The sequence below is a fragment of the Podarcis liolepis genome (genome assembly GCF_965112155.1).
Source record: "Podarcis liolepis genome assembly, chromosome: 1".
Lineage (NCBI taxonomy): Eukaryota > Metazoa > Chordata > Lepidosauria > Squamata > Lacertidae > Podarcis > Podarcis liolepis.
The window spans coordinates 64,551,836-64,578,306 of NC_139554.1; the positions used below are offsets into that span (position 1 = coordinate 64,551,836).

Here is a 26,471-nt window from a genome sequence, read left to right on the forward strand (position 1 = left end):
CATTGTAAGAAACTATTTAGATATTGTAGCTTTTAAGAACTAGTCCAGTAATAAGGGTTTGTCTTGCTTTTTTTGGTAAAAGTATAATTTAACATTCTTATTAAAATCCTACCACATGGAGGATTTTTTCACATTAAGCATTTCCTACTACAATGTAATTCAGTTGCAAAAATAGTTTACTATACATTTATGGTAACTCTTGAGATGTAAGCTGACATACACACTTTGTAAGTAGCTTTTGGGTAGCATTCAAAACTGCAATGGAACTCATTACTGTTTCTGTGTATTGTTTCAACAGATGATCACTGTTATTCTCTCATATGTCGATGTGGTGGAAAATACACTGTCTCCCAAAAAGAAGCTGAAGAGGTTTCACTAGTATGCTGTGATACTTGTTCATTACTTATAGAGATTCTTCGATGACTCCGCAAAGGATATGGGAAACACAAAAGATGTATTGTGTTAGGCAACTAATGGACAATATGTCAGTAAATCCCATAGTAGAAAAATGCACAATAACTGTTAAGAACGTCAGTACAAACAAGTTTTCTTTCTGCATCAGAGATTCCTTTTTTAAAATCCATGCAAATTATGCTCCAAATGTCTTTTAATTTGAATTGTCCATATCTTAGTGTATGAGATTTAAACACTACATTTCTTCTGCTTGCACGAGTGAGCACCATTTAATGTTATCCTCCTATTCTGGTATCATGATTACTCCTTTCTGAGGATAATGCATCCTGTACCCAAGATGAACAGGACTTGGAATACTGATCTTAAACTGGAAAGTGGGCTTCTGAAAGCATACATGCTGCCATTTCAAAACCAATCCAGTACAATATGCAGTACAGTCGACTCACGATTTACGGAAGCATTTCTGTTTGACATATGGAACAATCCCCCATCTCTTCCCCCTGGGTGCCATTTTGGGATACTCTCAGCCCTCCAGAGTGGATTTGGGGGTGGTGTGGGGTGCACAGAGGAAAGAGAAGGGGAAAGCCATGCTCTGCTAGTGCTTGTGCTTGTGCTAGCTTCTTGCTAGTGTGGTGGATTAGTTCAATCCAGCCCCCAGAGCATACTAATCCCACTCTTTAAAGAACACTTGCAAAGAAGTTCCTAATAGGCTGGCACTTGCTTATTCCCAGCTTTTGAAAAATGTTACACCTGTGAAATTGTATTGCCCTTTTTAGAAAAATCTGATAAACTTTCTAGTATATGCCATGTTATTTAAGAACCGTCTGTTTAAAACTATAGGAAACCCTTGGCTTCAGGACTCCTACTAGTACCTATATGTGTGGTTCTGAAGGGAAACACTTGCATGTTATGAGAACCATAATGAAAGAAGGCAGAACTCCGTAAGACTGTCGGAAGGATTTATAAATGGGATAAATGGAAATTGTTATATATCTGAAGCAACATTATTTCCCAGTATTACAACCCTTACATCTATAAGGAACGTCTCAATGTTCTTGTTTATTTTATATCAAAATACATTACTAGCCTTTTAAAAATTAGTAAAGAAGTCAGCATAGATGACACTGCCTAAGTCACTTAGTCATTCCAAATTCTGTGACTGTTGGGACTTGCACGTAGGAATCCAAAATCAGTCGGAGGCCAGAGCTGTAAAAATAAAATGAATAAATTACTTAAGATATAGAGCAACCATCTTTTTTCTTCTACTGCTGCTTCCTTGTCTCTTATTTCACCCTTTTCTCAGTTCAAGTGTTAAAGAGGAATAAACTGTGACTGCTGAAAGCAGAATTTTACCAATATGTATATCCATAACTTTGGTCCACTTATAACTGTTGTGATATGGAAGAGATTTTCCCCCATTTAAAGATGGTCACGTAGTACCAGAAGCAAGGAAACTGCATTATAGATGCACTGAGTTATGACTTCTGTCTCACCAACCCAGGTTGGAGGAGTTGGCTTTGAATAATTTTCATTAGTATCAGATGTGATTGGCCTATGTTGCAAGTGATGTGCTTAGGTCAGGCTTCCTCAAACTCAGCCCTCAAGATGTTTTGAGACTACAATTCCCATCATCCTTGACCACTGGTCCTACTAGCTAGGGATCATGGGAGTTGTAGGCCAAAAACATCTGGAGGACTGAGTTTGAGGAAGCCTGGCCTAGGTCATAGGCATTCCTCTGAAAGCCAGGTATTCTACCTACAACAGTCAGTTGAGGTGTGGCTGAGGCAGGAATTAAGTCAAATAGAGGTAACAAGAGATGCTAACTAACAAAATGCAGTTGAAAAGGTTTTGACCTATAAAGCTTTAAACGGCTCAGGACCGCAATACCTCAAGGACCACCTATTTCCATATGAACCTACCCAGACCCTGAGATCATATTCTGAGGCCCTACTTCATGTGCTGCCTGCACGAGAGGTCTGGAGAGTGGCAACATGAGAATGGGCCTTCTCTGCAATGGCTCCTTGTCTGTGGAATGCTCTCCCCAGGGAAGTTCACCTGGCGCCTTCACTATACACCTTTAGGCGCCAGGCAAAAAGTTCTTCTTTAACCAGGACTTGGGCTGATTCACATCCAATGTCCTTTTAAAATGTGTTGGGAGTTGTTTTTGTTTATATTTTGATTATGTGTTTTGTGTTTTTATATCATGATTTTAGCCTGTGAACTGCCTGAGACCTGTGAGTATAGGGCGGCATACAAATTTAATAAATAACAACAAAACAACAACTTGATGATCCAGATAGTAATATACTCATGAGTTGTTAAGGAACTCAAAAGCCGCTGCGCTTCCAACAAAAATATGCAATACAGTACTATGAAGGCCAACCCAGTACATTTTACTTCCTGAAGCAGAGCACTAAATGGGGCTCCTCCTCTAAATTATTCAAGTTCAAAGTTTTGTTTGGTAGTTAAGGCAAAAAACACCACAAGTGACCCTAGAGTAGAAATAAAATAGCAATATATTTACTAGCTTTTCATGACACCCAAGTCAGGTGCCGACTTTAAAGGTAGGGCTAATTCTAAACCTTCCTAACATTTGCCTTCATATAGTAGTAGTAGTAGTAGTAGTAGTAGTAATAATAATAATAATAATAATAATAATAATAATAATTTATTATGTTATTATGTATACCCCGCCCATCTGGCTGGGTTTCCCCAGCCACTCTGGGCGGCTTCGAACAAAACAATAAAATACAATAACCTATTAAACATTAAAAGCTTCCCTAAACAGGGCTGCCTTCAGATGTCTTCTAAAAGTTTGGTATTTATGTCTTCTAAAAGTTTGGTAGTTATTTGTCTCTTTATAGGAGGTTTAGAGGATTTCCAGCATAACACCATTTTTTCAAAAGGGGATTTAACACAAATTCAAAACCTATTCGCCAAGCTTCTTATCTAGGTAACTGATGGAAAGCGTTTTTAAAGATAAGAGTTATTAAATAAATAGAAAAACAAACTATGCTTAGAATATTTAGAATATTTCAAGACTGGACAGCATGTAAATATTGATCCAGTAGATAAAAGGTTTTTTTAAAAAAATAATCCAGGAACATTAAAGTCTTTCATCTAGGGCTGCTGAGTCAAGTTAGCTAGCAAGAAATTAGAGTGCGGGTCCTCTTATGAATCAATAACTGGGTTAAGAGACGTCGGGAAGAGAGGAATAAATGGAAGATTAAAAGCAGTGGGATCCATCAAGGATCTGTACTGGGAGTCATGCAAGTGCCTGCTTGTGGAAGTGGAAAGGCATTCCACTTGCACCTGCCACATGCAGTTCTGTAAAGTACCCTAACAACTGGTTCCAATTTTTCAGGAGGATCTGCCACATGGCGAGAGCTTGAACACCCCATTTTGTGCATTGCTTGTTGGGTCCAAGCCAATATTTTGAGGGGCATAGAACATTTCTTATATATTCGATGTGTTTTGAGAAGAGCCTGGAGAACAGAAATGTAGCTCCTTTCTAATGTTACATTTCCATATACCGCCCATAAAAAGGGGCACAGCGACCTAAAGAAAAACAGATTTTATGTTCGCATTGTTGTTACGTGGGTGAGTTTCAGACTCGGTTGGCTAATGCTTTATGCATCTTTAAATGCAGTAGTCATTTGAGGAGATCATGCTCTCCTATAACATTTTAACACCCTGGTCCCTGTGCTTCACTAGATAATGAAAATGTCTCATCGTGGTAGTTCAGGGCCTCAAGACTTATAAAAACTGTCAAATTAACACGTTTTAGATTGCAGGAGTATACCTTCAAGCAAATGCGTCCTTTTATCAACCCATATGGAACAGGACCGTAACACCTGGAATCTGTAGAATTCCCGAGATTATCACCTTCTAACCAAACATGTCCTTTAGGTACCTGAGAAAGATCAAAATTAAATAACAAATATATAGTGGAAAGAAAATACGATTTTTTCCCCACCAATACAATCTAATTTTATCCTTCAGCACACACATGCAATGAATTAATAATGTTACACTTCTTTAAAACAGACATAGATATGAGAGAACCCCCCCCCCCCGAAGTATCTGTTCTTTCACGTGCTCCAAAAACACTAGTTTGTAACACAAAAAAACCTTCCAAATGAAGATGTAAGAGGTTAGGCCAATGTGACAGGGTCATTAATTTAATAGACTTCAAAAGAGGTCATTAGGATGTTGACTGAAAATCTGCCCTGCTGTCGCAGTAACAGCATGAACAGGGCAGCCACACACTCATCAACATCCTGGGGCCAGCACTAAGGCTAGACCTGTTAGTAAGCTTGTGATGAACTAAATGGTAATTGATTGTGACATCAATTACGAATAATCTCATCATTTTATCAGAGAGGGCTTGTCAAAGTTCTAATTAAGATCACAGTTCAGCCTATGTGCAGGCAGGATCCACAACACATAATATTGCAATAATGACCATCACAAACTGGCAAGTCTCTCCTTATAATTTGAAAATTAATGATGGTGACCTTATCATATGACAGAGACCTTTTACTGTCTATATGGACTGTGCATGAGCTATTATATTGCATGCCATAGGTCCAGCTTTAAACTGGCTCTGGGATAACTGAGAAGCAGTAGCACAACTGCATTAGTAACTAGAAAACATTTCAGAATTGTACACATTTATCCAAAACATACAGGACAAAACTCAAAATACACCATGCAAGGATTTTGACATTCATATACTAAAACAGCTAAATATTTTAGTTTGAGAAGCACACTAACGGGTAAGCCCTGCTAAAGACAGTTACTTCTGAGTAAAGAGTCATAGGATTGCACTCAATTTATTCAACTGTCACAGCCAACATGTTCGTCACGCTTAGATCCAGCCTTTGGGTTGCTTAAATCTTTTTGAAAAGATAATAAGCTTAATATTTAATCCATGACTACCTAACTCTAGTCTATCACATTTTTACAGCCAGGCAGTAAGAGTGGCCTTATTAACTTCAACACTAACATACCTGGAATTGACAAATGGCTTGTTCGGACAATATTTGGCCCTGAATTCTATTCAAGCTGGGAGCAGAAGCAAGTTTCAGTCTCATTCTTTCACCACAATGAGAAGATAATGTGTGAACCAGGAAATCTGTTTATTTGAATAGGTTCTGTCTCCTAGACACTAAGTAAGACCTTTGAGGTCAAGCAGGCCCAAAGTCAATGCACTTAAAAGCAGTTGGTTTTGTGTCACAATTAGGTAAATATTCAACTACGTTTTACACAAAGTAGACTCACAGAAATGAATTGACCTAACTTCATAATGTTCATTAATTCTAATAGGTCTAATGCAGGCATAGGCAAACTCAGCCCTCCAGATGTTTTGGGGCTACAACTTCCATCATCCCTGACCACTGGTCCTGTTAGCTAGGGATGATGGGAGTTGTAGTCCCAAAACATCTGGAGGGCCAGGTTTGCCTATGCCTGGTCTAATGAGTAAACCTTAGTTGAATACCATCCTTAATAATGAAGATACAGACAACCACCATCATGGATGCTTTAGATTCCTGCAGTTGCAGACTAGATGAGCCTCAAGATCCCTTCCAGCTCTACTATTCTGTGATTCTATGTCTTGGTCCAGAACAGGGATGGGGAATGTGATGGGTGAACATCCAAACAGGGTGCATTAAAGTGGTGGCAGAGGCAAAAGTGGGCATGGTGTAACACTTGACTTTGCACGGCATGCTATCCTCCAACCACACAAGTCTGAAGTTTCTGCGCACTCCTCCCTCACCTGCATCTCTTCAGTCAGACAAGAGGCATTATCACATTCAAAGACCCATTCCAGCTAGGCAAAAGCATTTGAGGAGACCACAGAGCTGGGCTGAAAAGGGGTGTGGTCTGTGGCAGGTGTGGCCAGACAGAAGCCTAGAGAGCTGCCCAACAAACCTTTCTTTGCTTTCTCTGGCAAGGCTGGATTATTAAGCCGCAATACAATTGCCCAAATGTGGCCCCTACTTTTTATATGCGAAGGTCAGGGCAGAGATGGGAGAGTTGGGTGGGGAAAGTATGGCAGCTTGCATAGCCAAGTCATCTAGGAACTGCTACTAAGGAAAGCTCCATTTGTAAGTGCAAGATCACACCGTAATCTCTAGATTACGACCACGTAAGAGACACTTTGACCTCTCTAGGGAGAGATGAGAACTATGTGATGGGCACACTTGATAATTTATTAGTAGCCCAGGCATGTAAAGCCACTGGCTATTCTGTGCACCTCTTCTGACATTAACCTAAGAGCAGGGGAGGCTATCCTATGGGCCTTTCAAGTGTCATTGGACTCTCAACTCCAGCCCCAGCCAACATGACCAACGAGCAAGGATGAAGTTAGTTGTGGCTTAACAACTTCTGGAGGCTGCAGGTTGCCCACTCCTGGAGTACCCTCTCCTGTTTTGCTCCAGTTACAGATAGGCAGCCGTGTTGGTCTGCCATAGTCAAAATAAAAAAAATCCTTCCAGTAGCACCTTAAAGACCAACTAAGTTAGTTCTTGGTATGAGCTTTCGTGTGCATGCACACTTCTTCAGATACACAAGACCTATTGCAGTCGTTAAGAGTCGTCAACAGGCTCATCTCAGCTACCTGCCAATCACCCATTCCCACCACCCTTCTGAGTAATACCCCTCCCCACCTTCTCACTATATAGAAGGATCTGGCAACTTCTGTTTCAGTGTATCTGAAGAAGTGTGCATGCACACGAAAGCTCATACCAAGAACTAACTTAGTTGGTCTTTAAGGTGATACTGGAAGGAATTTTTTTTATTTTGACTGTTTTGCTCCAGTAATGTCAGGAGATCTGTACCATGTGGTGGAAGCCCATGCTGGGGCTACTTCCAGCTGCCACATCACCCTTCCTGGAAACTGAAGCAAAGCTGGTAAGCGGGTGAGTCAACACATGGAGCAACACATTGCAGAAATTTTCATATCCTAAAGATGACAGACAAGGTCTTACAGCTTAGCTGCCATGGCTTCCTGACCATCTTAGTCACTGAAAAGAACTTGCTGCCCTTCCTAGGAAATTTTAGTGACTACCAATATGTTTTGTGGCTACCAATACACTTAGTGACTACCTTACTGTTTTCTTTTGTTTTAATTTGATACTTTAAATGTTTTGTATTTTGTTGTATGCTGCTTGGAACAACGCTAAGAAAAAACTAGGCATATATTCTAAATTACTGAATATACCCAAAATTACAAAACTATTGCTGATTTATGTCTTATCATTTTAATTTTAAGTGTGAAAATCAAACATTTGCTTTGTAATTATTATTTCTTTCCAAAAGTGTTCACCGCTCTTTCCTCTTCAAAGGGTGGCCCAGCGCATTTTAACACCGCGAAGGATGCAGGGACTCCACCACCAAGGATATCAGAGCTATGAGTTTAAAAAGAATCTTATTTTGTTTCTCTGTTACCTTACATTTCAGCGGCTTCCTTCAATGACAAAAGCTAGACATGCTGTTGGACAAAAGAATGAAAGCCAAAAAGTTCTCATCTATTCCTAGGGAGGTCGAAGTGGTACAAGGAACAAATGTAATTGCTTCATTGCCTGTGGGTATTCATCTGACAAAAGAAGCTTTTGTGAATAAACCACAGGTGTTACCTTTCTTGATTAAAGTGAAACACGATAAAAGAGTCTGCCATATCAAATAACAAATTTACTGGCTACTAATGAAATTTATATATTTGATTAGTTAAATTGCACATAATTAAGATATATACAAACTAAAGTAATAATTAAAAAAAACCCTCAAAAGTAATAGATTTTCCTGTATGTTTCAGGTCACATGGAATACAGATTATTTTATTTTACTCTTTAAATGGTCCCAGAACTTCTACATGACATTTGCTCTGGAGATGCACGCAAGTTTAGCAAACCACCACCATGTCGCTTTTATTACATCAGTTAGTCTTTACACTTGTCTGTAAAAGAATCAAATTGGTAGCATTAAGAGGCATTATGTTGTGATGTATGTAGTAAATGTATGTTTTCAATACGTAGTGTGTGTGTGTGTGTGTGTGTGTGTGTGTGTACAGTGAGCTTTAGGGTGCACTTACCTAGGAATAAGCCACATGACTTCAGGGGGACTTAGATGCTAATGGCTCAAGCTTATCAAAAGTTCTGCTCACTGATCACAAAACCTATTCCCTGAATTGTCATCTTTAATCCTCTATGTAGTATGATTTTAAATAAATCATTTACTCATTTATTACTCTTGGTATATTATAATCATTTTGGAGGGTGTTTATCGTGCAGTATGTGTTTAATTAGAAAGAGCTGATTAAGGAAGTATATGAATGTGCTAGTGAACTCAGTTGGCACAACAAAGCTAACAAAATCCTAAAAGTGGAATAACTAGTTTTCTTCCATCCACTGTGTTCAAAATTGCAGCTAAAATTTAGAGTGCAGGTGGGATAGTCCGTAGACTTGACTGTTGCCTAGATGTTATTTGGACCCATACATGGAAGGTTTAAAGCAATATAGAAACTTTTCACTGCTGTCTAAAGGCAAACGTTGTTAATTACACTGGTCAACAACAAATTTGTTGTCTGCGTTTTTTCAGTTGATTTAGGACGAATCTGATGTGCTGAATCCAAAAATCACATTGGTTTTGCTCAATCAGGTCAAGCTTTTGAGCTATGGCCACATGTCAGGTTTTTTACGTTTTGTTCACATGTTCGCTTGTGTGGAGCATTTTAGAAGAAGTTGGTGGGGGTAAAATGCCATTTCGAATAATTGTTTTGATTGGAAATGATTATTTTAATGACAAGAAGTATTCAGGTCCGATAGTTCTGGGTGATTATGTCGAAAAGGGATCAGTTTGAAGTCATAAAACCTCGAAATCTTCCATAAATTGGTGCAGCAAAGCATAAAGTTATTTGGGTATTAAACTTGGTGACCAGGATAAAGCTTGGGCACCACACATGGTGTGCAAGGCATGCATCAAGACTCTACGTGGGTGGACCAATGGCAAGAGGAGTCTGAACTTTGGCATTCCCATGGTTTGGAGGGAGCTGACAAACCATGTCACTGACTGCTACTTCTGCGCTGTTGATGTGACTGGGATCAACAGAAAGAACCGGAGCAGCCTCAAGTATCCTGATCTTCAATCAGCACGTCGTCCTGCAGCTCATTATGATGAAATTCCAGTGCCTATCTTCGGAGAACTTCCTGACATTAGTGATGAAGATGCCTCCAGTGTTGAAGGACATGAAGAAGAAGAAGTGGTTCTTGAAGATGATGCTCCACATTAATTTTCCCAAAAGGAGTTGAATGATCTAGTTCGTGACCTCAGCTTGTCAAAGGACTCTGCCAAACTGTTGGCATCCAGATTGAAGGGAAAAGAACTCCTCTCTGACAGTGCTCACATCTGCTTCTTCCACAACAGGCATCAAGAGTACCTCCGTTTTTTCTCGGAAGAGAAGGACTTGGTGTACTGTGCAGATACTGCGCAGCTTCTGCTCAAACTTGGAGTGCCACAGTACAAACCCAAAGATTGGAGACTGTTCATTGACAGCAGCAAATGATCACTGAAATGTGTTCTGCTACACAACGGCAACCAGTTTGCCTCTATACCCCTGGCTCACTCGAGTACACTGAAGGAGAACTATGAAGCGGTGAAGTATGTGCTCGAGAAAGTTGGTTATGATCAGCATAAGTGATTTATTTGTGTTGACCTGAAGATGGTGAACTTTTTGTTGGGACAACAGTCTGGCTTCACCAAGTACCCATGTTTTCTGTGTATGTGGGATAGTAGGGACTGTGCTCAGCATTACACGAAGGAGGACTGGCCTGTGCGAGAGGAATTGGTGCCTTGCAAAAAAAGGAACATCATCAACGACCCTCTGGTGGACAGAGACAGAATACTCTTCCCATTGCTGCACATCAAGCTCTGCTTAATCAAGCAGTTCACCAAGGCTCTGGACAAGGATGGTGACTGCTTCACTTACTTGTGCCAGGCTTTTCCAGGATTGACCATGGAGAAGTTGAAAGCTGGCATCTTTGACGGTCCTCAGATCCGTCAGCTCATCAGAGATCCAGAGTTCGGAAACTCAATGAACAAAGTGGAACTGGAAGCGTGGAAGGCATTTGTTCTGGTAATGAAGAACTTTCTTGGCAACAATAAGGCCAGAAACTACGCAGAACTTGTCAACAACATGCTGACTGCTTTCAGAAACCTGGGCTGCAACATGAGCGTCAAGATGCACTACCTATTTTCACATATGGACCGATTTCCTGAGAACCTGGGTTCAATGAGTGACGAGCAGGGGGAGAGATTCCATCAGGACATGAAAGAGATGGAGACCAGGTATCAGGGTCGCTGGGACACAGTCATGATGGCTGACTACTGTTGGACTCTGAAGAGAGACCTCCCTGCCGCTGAGCATTCCAGGAGTTCCAAGAAATGGAAGTTCAAGCCCTGAAGTTTGAAAAAGGTGAAGCAACATGCAATTTATGTGTACTTACCTTTATCAATACCCACCATTCAGTTTACAGTAATCGATGTTTCTATCAGGTAATCAATATATGTTGTTGGAAAAACATTTTTTTCTCTTAAAAACATATTTAGGATGATATGTGTTGACAAAAATCAGCTGATAATGCCACAAAAATGTAATCGATTTTGTCACAAGATCTGATTTTTTTCAAATCAACATAGCACAAAAACCTGACCTGATGGAGAGAAACGGATGCCATTTCCTGATTCAGCAGTGCAAAAATACCCTAAATCAATTGTAGAAATCTAGACAACATACAAAAAGTAAAAAATTGTTGCTCAGTGTTATTACTTAACAGTATATTGTATTGTTCTCCTCTCCCTTTTAAGACTACTATCCTTTAGGTCTATATATACCACTGAAGCAGCTCCTTATTCTTTGTGGTCATTGTATTTTATTTACAGATTAGGCCTTTGGGACACTAACCATAAAGCTATTAACATTATCCCTTCCATACTGACTAATTCAACCATTAATCTTCTCTTTACCAGCTCTCCAAAATCTTTTGTAACTTGTATAACCAAGTTCATGCTTGTATTTCTAAAGATATTTTCCTTTTCCATATTCCCCACCTGGCCTTGTTGTTTTTTTTAGCTCTGCATAGTTATGAATGAGGATTCTGATTTTAATGGAAACATTAACAGCATAAAAAAGGGACTAAGCACCCCCTTATAAGAGAAAGAAGTATGCACAACAACGTAATAAAATACATTAATAATGTTACAGAAAACTTGTAGATGATCTGGGAAAGAAAAATATTTGGAGTCTTTGAACCTGGGTGAAGTACTTTTACTATGTAAATGAAAGAGAAAAGGAATTGCCACCATATTGAAGCAACCAATCAATTCCCCCTGAATGGATAAGAAAGCCAAACCATTCAAATTTGGCATAGGCATGCTTGGAAATAAGGCTATTCTTTTAGGGTGTACATGTTGCCAGCTGTAATCAGAAACCATTTTCCAAAAAGAAATCAAATAACGCAAGCCAATTTGGATAGACAAATTGGATGGAGGGGGGGAAGCAATTTTGTGAGGACAGATTACAAAAACAAGAACTTAAAATATTGCAGCAAAACTCAGTGCAATGTCACCTATTTGATACATGGAGATACCACCCCCCCACACACACACTGAAAAGGATTGTACTTTTGTACAATTCTAAGTAACTCAACCATGCATTGAATGAGTTGTTTGCGGGCTTCCTATAGGTATAGGTATAGTCTGATCCAGCAGGACTCTTCTTATTTTCTTATGTATTGGGAAATGTGTGACTTGAAAGAAAATTGATTTTAAAATAACAATAATTGCCTGGTAAAAAGTTATAGGCAGGCTGAAGGGGAGGACCTGTAGAACTGGTGCTCCCTTGTCTCAATATCTACAAGGTAAACATACAATTAACAAGTAGCTTATAAAAATAATGCTTATTATTTTGATTTTACAGTAATCTTTCCTGACAAGAACCACCCTCAGTTACCTCCATGCCCAAAACAGCAGCCCTGTTTCTCACTTCGGAATCTTCACAGACCTCCTAAGAATACTGCTTCCAGAGAAACCCCTACAGTATCTACTGTACTGTACATGTTGAATATTAAAGCCTAGGAGCCCACAATGGTGAATGTAACAAAGAGCTGAATAAAACCTGTTCTCAGATTTGCAGATATTAAGACACTCAATCTTCAGCCTGTGTTAGTTTTAGAGATAGCCACAGGATGAACTGGGCAGGTCATCTCCTCAGTGAACTTCACTTTAGCACAAAGTAAACATTTTTCTCCACATCAGCTGTTGTCAGGGCATTAGCAGTGTGTGGTAATTGATTATCAGTAGAGTGTTGCTGAGAAATGGAGTTGTATCTCAGCTTTTTATCACTACGACTTGCAAAAAGCAGGTTCCTTATTTACAGGTCCTATCTGTATTAAGTGACATTACTAGACCCTTCTTCTGTTGAAGTGACACAAGGGCTGAGCATATCAGTGCCTTGCGATATATAACCTAGTTTATTACAATTTTCATGCTTGCCTCTTCAGTTTGTAAATAGCAACAGCACCAACTGAACATATGGTAAATAGAATGTAACACAGGCACATTTTTAAATCACACCCAAATGCAACAATATTCATTATTTGATATATATAGTTCTAAATTTGAACTGTGATAAATGCACTTAATACAATTATGAAAAAAACCCAAGTTTTGTTGTCAATACATTTTCTAAAGAAACCCTAATTCTGATGTTAATTAAAGTGAATAACTGAAACACATTTTGTTTTAGAATGCTGTTACAAATCATTAAACTGGGCCGTTGAGAGCTTTACAAGTATATAGGGTTATATAGTTTATATCAAGCACTTCTCTAACTCTGTGTTACACAGCATACATTGTCAAACAACATACAACAAAGAACACAGCAAATTGGCCACAATACACAGGTTGAGGGAGGGCATCCTTTTTTTAAAAAAACCCAAACTTTAAAAGCCCCTCTTGCACAAAACCCCCTGCGTTTATCTGTCAAATTTGGCAGGCTTATGCCAACATATGAAAGTTTTATGTGGCTGTTGATGTTCTTATTCTAGTCAGTGGAAAAGACATTGGAGACTTCAGAAAATGTGTGAGGCTTTGCCTTAGTTCCAAGGTGAAATGTGATGTCACAGCTGTTCTAGGTCCCTCACCTTTCCTAGTATTTTCAAATTTCAAGGTGTTCCATTCCATTTAAGTGCAAGAAACATTTAAAGTCATGCTTTATTTCAAATCCCCCAGTCCTATCTTAACACAAAGCTGCTCGTGCAGCTGTATAATGTTGGCATGGTGACATATTTCCTAAGCCAAAACCAGATAAAGTTTATATTCATTGCATTTTCAGAAAGGAGCTTCAGTTTCCATTTGTCTTTCCTCAATTGTTTCATCAGAATTCACGAACAAGCATGAGCACATAATGCTTTAAAATGGAATTCACTGGAATCACTGTATTTTTGTCAGTAAATTAAATAGGAAAAGAATTAATACAATATTGGTGTTAATCCTGTATACATTGTGAGTTTTAGTGACTGAATGATACAGCAGTGTTAACCCTGCCACATTAACACTGCACATCTTATCCTGTCTAATCCTGTAATGAATTTGAGACTAATAGTGATACTCCTCCATTTCTTAGGGCCTTGCATTTTTATCTCCATAACAAAGGGGTGTCATGTCAAACACGACATTATTCTTTTCACTCCAGGGATCAAGCAAGATAAAGTAGATTATGAGAGCAGAACTTATTCAATCTGAATTTTTAAAATGGATTCCACAGGAAAGGACTTGCTATATAAATTCATGTAGTAAATTTTTTAATATAGCCAAAACTGAAAACCATTTAAATAGAAACCATGGTTACCACGTACTCAAAAATGGCACCTATTTGCCATGCTGAACTAGAATTTTATTTATATATGGGATGTATAATATACCAAACAGGATTTTTGCTCCATTCATTCTGAGGTTACAATAAATTCAGGTGCTAAAAAGTTGACCTAACATAGGTCAATCCCCAAAAGTTGTTGCCTACTTTACAACTGTTGTTCCCTGCCTGAAGGGTCATGCTTAAGAATAGATCTTGGGCTCAACCCAGAAATATCCGGTCAGTCTTTGGGAAATGTGGATATGCTTAACTTTGACATGTTTTGGTTCATCAACAGAGGTGCCTTCTTACAACTTGTCCCATGGAACTTCAAGGAATGTGTGAATGTGTGGTGGGCTGGTGTGGGGGAAACGGACTGCGAAATTCCCTTTCAGCGAATGTCACTGTACAAGTGCTGAAGTGGAAACAACCCACTGCAACTGAACGTTTACCGCCTGAAATGCTGAATTCAGTTTTAAAGACATGCAAACAAAAAGCCATGCTTTACAAGTGTCCTCAAAAAGAACGATAGGTAATGCTACTTACGTAACTGTGGGTCTTAAGAAAATCTGAAGGGCTGCTTGTACAGACTTTATCTCCTTCCAAGCCAATTACTCTTTTACATATGTTAGATTTGGGGTCACTTGGGTTTTTCGCAATGATGATATCACCTCTGAGGAAAAAGGTTGTGAGGAAATGTCAGGATCCAGAAAGATGTCGATGATGTGCACATTTTAAATTGGTGCTGGCCAACTGTTTGGGACACTGTGCCAAATGTCAAGTCTGAATTATTAGGGAATGCCATTCTAGTGCAGGCTCCATCCTGCCCCTACACTTTGAGGTGGTATTGCCTTCTATCTACCAATTCAGGGAGCAGTGCAGTGTTGGAGAATCATTGTCCCGCTTATTATGTCATACATAACCAATCCTGTAGCCTCTCCTGTGTGTGACCAGCATCAAGTGCTACAAACTATGGCTCCTTGTGACAACGCAACACCCATAACACAGGCTGGCCTCCCATTTTCTAAAGCATTCAGCAAACTGGCTAACAATATGCTTTCCCACTCCCTTGCACCACAACCTATTTTCAAATTGTTACCCAGCAGCAATTAAGTGTTAGATTGCAAATATAGGGATTAATGCATAGGGCCAGGCCCTTTATATGACCGTTGAGCACTGTGTACACATCCACAGCTCTATAAACTACTAATAAAGCAGCATTTGGATAACATAATAAATGGCATTTATGGCATTTCTGGAGAGAATTGCTCTGTGAATTTGCTTCCTGGAGATATACTCTAGTTGTCCATTACAATATAGGGCAAGATAAGCTAAAAATAAGCAATCCTAAAGTAGGGTGGCTATAAAGAAAACCTGCGAAGATAATCCACAATGAATTCTCAGTCTCTGAATTAATGCGAAAATATGCCAAATCAATTTAAAATAGGTAACTTAAGAGTTTATGAAAAATGTTAACAAAATTAACAATAAAAGCAGCAGTATGATTATAAAGATAAGCATAATCAGAAAGCAAGTATCTGTACAAAGAGAACTATGGAAAATTGGAGCAACATACTTCTGAATGTGATAAAACTGGAGGCTAAGGTTCTCAGAAAACACAATATCAGAATTTTGAATTGTAGGCTCCATTGAAGGTCCTGAACACTAAAAACAAAAATAAAGAGGACAATTACTATTTGAGAAGTATGTTATCACATGTAGTATTTTAAATTAATAAATTACAGCCTCTTTAGGCCAATCTGGTAAATATAAAACAGCTCAGCTTTCACCAACCTGGTGCCCCTCAGATATTTGGACTACAGCTTCCTAGAAGTCCCAGCCTGGATGGCTGTACAGATGTGAGTTGTACTCCAAATATCTGGAGTGCACCAGGCTGATTTTCATATGTAAACCTGTCCCCTTGATTTCTATAAGTTTGATGTCTCTCTTTATAGATTCTGGTTCCACTGGGCCCTGAATTCTCACCTGAGATGTCAGTGAAGTTTAGTATTAGTTTTGGGAGATCAAAGAGGCAAGCGTTACAAACCTACACATTCTTTTATGGCTCAGATTAAATAATGAGCCAGAGAAGAATTCCTGAGTTACGTTCTCTTGCTTACTCAGCCCTAAACCTATGAAAATAGCCATGTACCAATAGTTTCCGGGGGCTAAAGTTAAATACAGGAGCATCATTTATTTTAGTTACTTATTTTTAGCCAACTCTTCATTCAAACAATCCTAGTGTGGGGTACTACAAGTAAAAAGTACATGAAATAACTAGGCAAAAGCAATTCTATAAAACCAGTCAACAAATTCTGTGAGCACAACTGCCTAACTCCATAGCTAAAACTAATCTAAAACCTGGGGAAATAAAAAAAGTTGTTGATAGGTGGTGAAAACCCACCAGGGTCAGAATCATGAGCTCCCTGCTCAGTTTAAAGAAATCTTTAAAGGTTCAAGTTATAAAGTCTAGATGAGTATACTTCAAATACTTCTTTATTAAAACAGAAGGCTGGAGTGTGAAAGCTAAGAAACTGAAAATTGACGTGGTAATTTTATTGTTTATTTGATAGCCTTTGTTAACTCACCACAACAATTCCTCCAATGTATTCAAAGGCACAATGTGCTATGCACCCATACTGAATAGTATATCCAAGAAGTCGAAGAGTCTTTCTAATGACATCTTGCAACATAGCAGTTTTATGGTTGTGCAGCTGGTCCTAGTTTAAGAGATCGGAAATACACCAGATATGAATTCTCACCATGGTACAAGCATTCAACAGAATTTATAAAATACACTAACTTAAGATGCTACATTTCAAAAACCAGGATTCAAATTAATTTTCAGGGAGATTAGTTTGGTCAAAAGTTCAAGAAGAATTTTAATGTGGGTTATGAGGAGCTGAAAAAAATCACAGAAGCAACTTGTCCCCATTGCTTAAAAGCACAACTATCCTTCCAGCAAGACATTCCAAATGTAAACTACCACTTAGGCTTTCTTCTTAATCTCTCATTTCATTCATTACATATTTCACATAATTAAAGAATTACAAAACATTGATACAAAACAAGTAACACAAACAATGAGAATAAGAGATTAAAATAACTAATTAACATGATTTAATTCAAGTTTTAGATAATAAAGATTTACTTTACAGTTTTCTGGTAGCTGGTACTGGTAGACTGTGAACTGATGAATTTTGGCTATAACGTCATTCCAGAATTGTTTATTTAGGCAAGTCCAGACAATGTTGTATGCAGTCTGCTTTTGGAGCCCAGCATCTCCAACATAAATTGGAACTATCGGAGTAAATTCCGTATGGTAAATTTCAACCTGTATGGAGTAAAATGTGATTTGGTAAGTCTTTTTTTTAGACCCTTTAAATGTCTTTATGAAGCATATTTGTTACCATTCCTTCACAAAAATCCCAAGGTGGGTTACTTCACAATAAAACAGTAAATTACAATATACAGACAGCAAACAGTTAAACGTGCAATCAGTGAATAACATCATTTGAAGGAATGTTGTTAAATATGACCACTCTTGTTCTGAACTGGAAAATTAAAATCATCATTACATTTCTTCTTGAAAGAGATTTAGGCTATTTGTGTTTGGGTAACAAATGGTATATCTTACTAATCAGTTTCTGGGTGTTGAGATTTGTTATACAAGAATCAAACGCTTAAACATTATAAGGATGGCTGAATTTAGAATGTTACAATATATCTGACTTAAAAATATATTAAAAAACCAACCTACTGAGTGAAAACCTTTCATGAGAGGGTTAATTGTTCATACAGAATTATATGGTCATTGATCATCCATCTGTAAATTGTTATGATATTAGTTTCCCCATATATCCTTAAGTTTCATTCATTATGAAAGATGGGTGTCAAATGTGCACTCAATCTGGTACCATCCCAATATGGTATCCGCCAGACCCAGTCTAGATACAGTGGTACCTTGGCTTACGAACGTAAACCGTTCTGGAAGTCCATTCTTAAACCAAAGCGTTCTTAAACCAAGGTGTGCTTTCCCATAGCAGCAGGGGACTCAATTTACGAGTGGAACACACTCAACAGAAAGCGGAACATGTTCTGCTTCCAAGGCAAAATTCACAAACCAAAACACCTGCTTCCAGGTTTGCAGCGTTCTTAATCCAAGTTGTTCATAAACTAAGCTGTTCTTAAACCAAGGTACCACTGTATTCAAAACACAGAGGTGGTTCTGATGGGACAGAATCACAACACTAGCTTTCTGGCAGGTGTGCTGCCACTGCTGACCTGGAAGTAGGGGGTGAGGCAAAGGGAAGATAAGTGTAGTGCAAGTGCAACAGGAGTATTAGTTTTACCCAACTACTTCACCTGCACCACACATCACACCTCGCTCTTTCCGTCTTGGTAAGAGGCCCTGCCAGGTAGCTAGCATTGCAGCTCCACCCCACAAGGCAAGCTGCTTCTGTTATTATTTTGGATAATAGGCAATATAATAGATATGTGCCAGAAACATGAAGAGAAATACACATTACCCATTTCTTATAGAATATGTTTCCCTAACCCTACTGGAAGTTCTCACATATCACTGTGGAATAGCTTTTGCCTCCTTTGTAGCCTCATCACATTGCTGGCTCACAGTCACATTAAGACTTATCAAGATTCTCCTGTGTTATTTCCATTTAATGCGTTCCTATGAGAAAACAAAGTGCTTATTTCTGGGTGTCAAATGCATCAATTGAATATAGAAGAAACTTCTAAAACTTTTATATGGAAATTAGATGACAACTGAAGCAAAACACATTAACACAATAACAGAAGCACAGTTGTCAAGAGAAAAACATTAATTAGCTTTCTACCTATCCAGTATCCCTATATCCACTTGTGGAGATCTTTCAAATTTTAGAGGAAAGACAGAAAAAGCTTTAAATTATTGTGCAGCTAATTCCAGTGTTGCGATAGGAAAATTACTTTCATATTTACCGTAAACCCAAAAATTCAACTATAATGAGAAACAGAAGCCTATAGAGATGGTGGTTTTATTGTGGTTGTTTTTTCTTTAGTCAAAACTGACTTCTTGGCTGTTGTTGTTTTTAATTGTTTTCCATACTTGTCTGCTTTCCAAGCTGTGATCCTCCATGGGCTGAAATCTCTAGAATACTGTACCTAAGTATATCAAGGATTTAGCAGTCTTACTATAAGCTACTAATGCACTATTCAACAGTAACAGGCACAGAGAAACTATTTCAGTAACATGCTGGAATTGCTAACCTGCTATTCACAAAGGTGATATGTAAGGTATACCATTGGCAAAACCTTAAAATAAATTATCTTCCTTTTTGATGTATGCAGCGCCAGGAATATGGGCAAAAGGGCACACGTAAATTGAAACGGGAACAGCTGTATTCTGAACTAATTATGCTTTCAATCATAGTTTACTCAGAAGCCACAGAAAAAGTGTTGCACTTTAATCAACCCAGGAAATTATAAGACTATGGGTAAAACCTTGATGTCAGAGGGCAAAATGCTGTGAGTTTAAAACATTTTTTGTAGGTAGTAAAAGAAAGATTGAGTGTCAGCAGATCACTCAGTGTCATAGGACAGGTGGGAATTAATGACCACAAAGTATCTAGCAGGAGCTACAGTAACAAAGTCTCTCCTGCAATAATTGCTAGAATGGCCTCCTCGGTTAAAGAGCAATTTGAGCCTGAAAGAAATTGCTTGGTTGTCTAGTTCAAACACAAGATGACTATAACAAGAGAAAGAAAGGCCCAGACACCTGCGGAGAGCATGAGAAAACATAGACATAAGAATGTTAGGTGGTAAGCGCTACATAAAATAAATATTTCATATGAAAACTTTTGGAAACCAACACTCAAGATGTCAAGAACATGTGTAATGCAAGGAAAATGTTGAAGTTAAAGCTCTGGCACAGATCTCATGAGGGCTCTTTGTCCAATTTTCTACTCATATATATATATGGGCCATTCCTTGTGAAATGATTTCATTTGATATTAAATTAGTCTGAGTGTTATAGTGCTTATTACACCAGGCTTATTACAGAAACTGAGTCCTCCTCCTAAGGATGTCATTAAAGCATACAGTATGCTCTAAATATACAAAGCAGGCAGACTGCCTACTGTTCCATTCACAAAGTGTTAGGTTTTGACCATACCATGTTTTTAAAGCAGAAGAGAGAGTACTTCAACATAATGGGAAGGTCGGGTAACTTTCCAAAGCCCTCCAAATACAAAAAGGGAGAGGTTTCCTATAGCTTTCCAAGAATGTGCTGAGCAATGGAAGGAAAGAGGGGGAGAGAGAGATGAAGAGAAATCGTCATGTCAAAATTTATCAGGTGGAATGGGACAGTACCGAAAGGAGAAGGGAAAATGGATACAGTACCCGGATATAGAGGTCCTACACTGACCCATGAGAGTACAGGTGGGGACCATTTTGTGCAGGGGTTCTGTTCCTGACCCCTGTGCGCATCGGCAAAGCACACATGAGCCAAACCCAACTCACCCAGCCCCTCCAGCCCCGTTTTCAGGCCACTTCCGGGTCAGCAGCGACAAACACGTGCTTGGACATGCTGATTAGTTACACTGTTAAGTCAAGTGCTTCTGGCCACTAGAAACTATTTTGGGGGATGAGCTGTAATACACACTAATAGATGGAAGTCAGTTGTGTAGAATATATATATATATATTCTGGGATGCACAACTTTGTATTGTTTTAACAGACCTTTTAACTGAAGCTCCTGAGACTACAAAGAGTTTCTGGTCTTCGAACAAAGTGGTGATACAGCATAATGAAGCGCTGTGCTTCAGTTGCACTACTTGTAAATTTACATTAGAAGGCGTATATTAGTGGCATTTCCCTGAAAAAATATTCTTCACACATTTCCTAAACAGTACTGCCTTAATTATAAAGAGATTAATGTAATACTTCAAGATGTTTAACCATTTGTCACACTATACACTTGTCTGCAGGTAAATACAGCAAGTATAGACACCTATGCAACAAGAGTGCTATTTGAACTACATACCACCAACTTTCATATACCTACAAGCATAAACATTCCTTCAGCCAAAATCTGTGTGGTACACTGTGGAGAGAAGTTCACAAAACTGCATAACCTTGTGCTAGGCTGTAAAACAGTTCAAAAGGTACGGTATATCAACTCTGTGCTCCCTTGAAAAAAACAGTTTGTGTGGTTCCCTAGATCGTGCCTATGCAGCATGGTAATTTGTGTTTGTGCAGATTTCTTTTCAAGTGTGGGCCTTTATGGAGTGCAGCCTTAATTGCTTATGGCTAATTCATGACACTGATATGTACTATGTGATAACTCACTGTCAAGGCTTCATTCAAGAAATATAAACTGATGTGGGAAGACACTTATTCAGATTTGTGGTATAAAATACACATTTTACCTGATACTTTTCATCCAGTCCAAAGTCAAATCTGAAATATAAATACAAGAATCTTTGCATTTTTCATTACCCGATTCCACCCCCACCCCTTGTTTATAAAATTAATCACAGCTAGCAGGGTAGAAATCGCTGTGAGCTTCATGAATGACATCCAAGAGATGGGAAAGGATTAGTTCACAGTTGCTGCCAGTTATAGCGCCAGGTGGCTTTTTCTGCAGCGAAGGTGTTAGCGATAATCCCATTACGCTGGTACTAAATCTTGCAGACATCAAAATTATCACCAAGGTTCCTTTTCATCCCATCCTTTCCAAATGACTGGAAGTCGCTTCACCTGAAAGAAGTCAAATCCACATGCAGCTGCTGTTTTAGCAGCCAGCAGACTCCCCGAGAATGCCAATCGTGATCCAATTTCGCTGTGCTGGTGGCCCCTATTCCCTGTCCAATAATACATCTGTTAAAAAATCCTACAGCTACAAATCAAGTTTAATCCTACCAGGGACCTCATGTTGGTCTTGTCTTCCAAAAAGGCAGCAGGTTCTGCTGTCTATCTCTGCTAGTGTCTGGGGAATACCCTTTAAATCTCAGTCCTACTTAGAAGAATAAGCTAAGGATCACAAAACATGACCTTAAAAACCCCGATATGACTATATTCTGACCCAGAGGCATTCATTCTAGGTGAAGATTAGAACTTTGCATAATAAGATTACACAGCAAGTGAATGATATCAAGGGACTATCCATATGCAGCCGCCTGGTTTTCTATAGAGAGCCTGTGCTCTGCAATATGCAGTGTAGACGAAACAGAGCTTTGCCTTTCTAGATGAAGTAAAATAGATTCACATAAATTAGTTGGCCATTTCCAGATTCCTAAATCCCCTATTACATCTTTTATTGACAGCTCCTGTGAGGATAGCACAATCATTATTTCTTTTTTGCTGTTGGCTTCTGAAACAATGGAGCTCTCTAAGTGAAATGTACATGGACTGTGTGTGGAAATTAACATCTTGTTTGCTGTAATCTTGGATTACAATTGACATTGTGCATAATAAAAGCAGGAAACATGGATAGAATTATCCTCTTCCTGAAACCAAAGGCTTTCTCAAATTCATGAAATAAATAGTGTAAGATAAGAATTTTTAAAATGTCGTTGCCATTCATATATAATCGTTAAACCAATTAAATACACAACTAAGTAAGCCAAATATATTTTTAAATTTAATATACACTCAAATCTTCCCTGTTAATTAATCATGTTTGCTGTGACACATAAATTTATCAGTAAGCTTACTGATTATGAACATTTTTGTTTCTGTGCTGTCTTACTTAGGGTACCTGATTATAACTACTTTCTTCTTAATAAATTCCAACTGAAATCAATGAAATGTACATATACGTACATGTGCTTATTGCACCATGACGTTTATGTGAGTTGTAGAATTTTGAGATATATCAATCCATCTTTTTTTCTGGAAAAATAAAGAAGTCAATACTTTATTGATTTTAACTCATTATTAGAAAAACAAGCTCCATGCACATACAAAATGGAAGGCGCCAAATGTTTTTATCATCTGTGTCACCAGTTTCACATTTTAAGATTAATACTTGAAATGTAAAGATACATTTATACATGTTCTGCATGGTAAGATATCAGCCATAAACAGGCTAAATACATATTGCAAGATTGCAAATAATTAAACAAGATTGTGCAATCCCACACCACAGCAAAATTTGAAGACGTGTAAGAACCATCTGAGTTGCCATATGTCCATATTGTACTGGAAGAAGCAGAAAGTCAAGCCTTCCTTGAAATGTAACTAAAGAAGAGGTCTGAAATATAAGTAGCCTTCAGAACCATTCACCAGTTTGCTGAAGAAAGGAATTTCCTGCTACGTGTTTGTTTCAAAATTCTTCCTCAATCCGCTTTCCAAAATCTTTATTCATGAAACTGCTTCTGTATTGCTGGTATCATGACATACATCTGTAACTAATGGCTATCAATATGTAAGTGAGAATTATTTACCGCTTCTCTGGAAATTAGTAGTCCTAAAGCTGTCTGAGCGCACAGAGTACAGGTGCTAGACATGGTGTCATTTTGCATGCAAGGGTCATTTTCGTAGGGGCAGCCAACACAGATATGTGTTTTCTTTTGGTGTTGAGCTGAAAGTTTTTGGTCATCAGCTTTTGCCTTGAAAGTAAGAGGCTAGGTTCATAAGGGCTTTTGGAATTTGAGGAGGGGGTACCTATGGTTTTTGAGTGGTGGGAGTTACCAGTTGGTGGGTACTTAAGTTCTAATAAGTCCTTTCCTCTCCCATTTATACTGCTGCAAAAGCTCACTGTGGCAGCCACTTTCCATCTGCCACCCTTCAAATGTGGAAAGAAGCTACATGATAATGTATCCTCATTAGAAGGGATATGCAGGGGAACAACCACTTCCATCAGGGACTGCCCCTGCAACGTCCACTGGAATCACAGTGCATCAAGACATAGCATTGTTCTGGGACATTCTGCAGGGAGGGAGAATGGCTGTTCGTAGGCAGCTGCCACAAAGATCTCTACTGAAAAGGTCTTTTTACAACTTCAGGACCCAGTATCCACTCCTAAAACTCACTCCCCTCCCCCAGCCCTGATTTTCAAAAAAAGCTTCAAAAGGAAAGTGAACCCATGAGGGATATCCAACCCATTCCAGGGTATGAAGGTTTCTGCATGAAGATGAGGGCTTCCCCAATGGCTTAAATGTCAGGATCATCTCTGCACATGTATGCTTGTTAGATGTGTAGAGTTTATTGCCATTTAAGTCAATAGGAAACCAATATTACCAGTATATGTACTGCCCGTATGAAGGATGGGTAGAAATTATTGAAAGTTGTAAATAATAGGCAGAGAATCTGCCCAAACTATTATATTTTGTATACATCTTATGACACTACATAATTTTTCTACATAAATTCTCAACACGTATTTTTCCAACCATCTTTAAATATCTAACACCCATGTCTATGTATACACTTTTGGATGAAAGCCCCATTGCTTTCTATGGACCTAGCTACTTAGACAAAAACTGGGATGCCTATGACCAGAGTAATAGTGTATGGAACCACATTAGATAATTAACACTCCATTAATACTCATTTGAGGCTGTTGCATTTATGTGACAAATAATAGAAATCAATATTTAATCACATGGCTATATTTTCCTCTATTTTTGGATAAGCAATACAAATACACAGTTTCTAAACATGAATAGATGAGTGCAATGATATTCAGTCTACGTTAATCCCCAGACATCTAAATCCATGAATAAAAAATCATCAGGTTTAAATACACTGAGCCTATTAAGCAAGAACAAAAGCATATGCACAAAAGAGCTTTTAATATATTTCAAAGCCCACAAGAGCCATGGTCTCATTAAAATTATAAATTACTCAAACATGGAATGAAGATTCAAACTGCAGTGCAGCTAAGCAGATTACAGAAAACCTCGCGTTCCATATGATAACACACCATGGCCCTCCCAGATGGGGGCCTGGAACAAAAAAGGCCATCACTGCAGCTAGGGAAAACCACCTTGTGATCTCTGGTTTCTGTTCAGCAGATGACAGCCAAATAATATGTTGATTATTCTGTTTGTGCTGCTAAGCTTGTAAGATGGCATAAAAGCGATATGATCTATTGTGAACTCAATGCTAATGTGTTGCTCTACTCATAAATGATATACTGAATGTATTTGGAAACAATCTTTTATCTTTTAGGCCACTTTTTAAATGCATGAAATAAAATAAAAGGCAGCACCAAACATTATTAAATATGATGTTTTTAAGTAAAAGAGAAGGGGGAAACCTGGCATAGCAAAGACAAACAAGCCTCAGTTATCGCTTTGTGAAGTCAGAGGTCATATTTCTATTGTATTTAATGGGGTTTGGATCAAGCCTTTCACAAGTACAGCCAACTTTTTCTACATCAGTATCATGTTAAAAAATTAAAGGCCTGAACTTAAAAGCAACAATACAGCTTTAACTTTGAATGGTCATATAAGTGTATATATATATATATGCATATTTAAAATTTTACAAAAGGAAAAAAAGTTTTGAGTCTCTGCCATGCCATTTCGTTTATAGCAGTACCTGTTGATATGACTACATACTATCTTTATAGCATATAATTTATGTTTCCTTGTACAGAAGTACTGATAGCCTTCTAATAACTAATCAGAGTTATGTAGCAGAATAGAGTTTGACTGTTGCCATATTTGTTTCTGAGACTAAGACCTGGCATATCGAGAGGTCTTAAAGAAAACAGTGGTCATATTTAAGGAAAAGCCATTCTGAAGAACTACTGACCTCTTCCATTGCTTCCAAAATGTTAATGAGCAAGTGAAACAGGATTCACAGATGTTTCTTATTTTCAGTCAGATGCACACAAGACCCACAAATGCAATTAGTGTCGTTGGTTAAATGAAAGTAGATATGAACTATGTTTTGAACAATAACATTGCTAGGTGATTGTAAATTACTTCCTACAAATCCCTCTTCAAAACTCAAGTCTCTGGGAAGCCTTTGGAACAACACCCAAGTTCCAGGAAACCAAGGTCAGACCTATCATTACGCAGAGTGAAGCAAGTGCCTCAGGCAACTAATCTGGAGGTGGGGGCAGTAAAGGCAGCCCCCCCCCAGGTTTTTCCATTGAGCCTTCTGGCTGTGCCCTTCAGTCATAACACCGCCATAA

General features: G+C 38.5%; 2 protein-coding genes and 1 long non-coding RNA gene across 11 annotated transcripts in view; 2 read left to right on the forward strand and 1 right to left on the reverse strand.

Moving 5' to 3' along the window:
- Positions 1–1,656, forward strand: part of DNAJC24 (DnaJ heat shock protein family (Hsp40) member C24) — a 43,561-nt gene extending 41,905 nt beyond the window's left edge. For all 4 annotated transcript variants that reach the window (XM_083466055.1, XM_083466054.1, XM_083466057.1 and 1 more), the window contains one exon: positions 299–1,656. In XM_083466055.1, the coding sequence (XP_083322181.1) occupies positions 299–423 (125 nt within the window). In that variant the 3' untranslated portion in view covers positions 424–1,656. The remainder of the gene's footprint in view (positions 1–298) is intronic.
- The window catches only part of IMMP1L (inner mitochondrial membrane peptidase subunit 1), a 33,123-nt gene continuing 8,011 nt past the window's right edge, over positions 1,360–26,471 (reverse strand). For 2 of the 6 annotated variants that reach the window (XM_083465710.1, XM_083465709.1), the window contains exons 2-7: positions 17,478–17,660; positions 16,915–17,046; positions 15,903–15,991; positions 14,873–14,999; positions 4,217–4,327; positions 1,360–1,620 (exon numbers count right to left, since the gene is read on the reverse strand). In XM_083465710.1, coding sequence (XP_083321836.1) covers positions 1,552–1,620; positions 4,217–4,327; positions 14,873–14,999; positions 15,903–15,991; positions 16,915–17,019 — 501 coding nt within the window. In that variant the 5' untranslated portion in view covers positions 17,020–17,046; positions 17,478–17,660 and the 3' untranslated portion in view covers positions 1,360–1,551. Of the gene's footprint in view, positions 1,621–4,216; positions 4,328–14,872; positions 15,000–15,902; positions 15,992–16,914; positions 17,047–17,477; positions 17,661–18,855; positions 19,014–26,471 lie in introns of all 6 variants that reach the window. The other 4 variants (XM_083465712.1, XM_083465711.1, XM_083465713.1 and 1 more) reach the window with 4 other exon arrangements.
- On the forward strand, positions 7,229–17,966 carry LOC310689179. The gene is made up of 2 exons (XR_014517382.1): positions 7,229–8,873; positions 11,477–17,966. It is a non-coding gene; the product is annotated as an uncharacterized lncRNA (long non-coding RNA).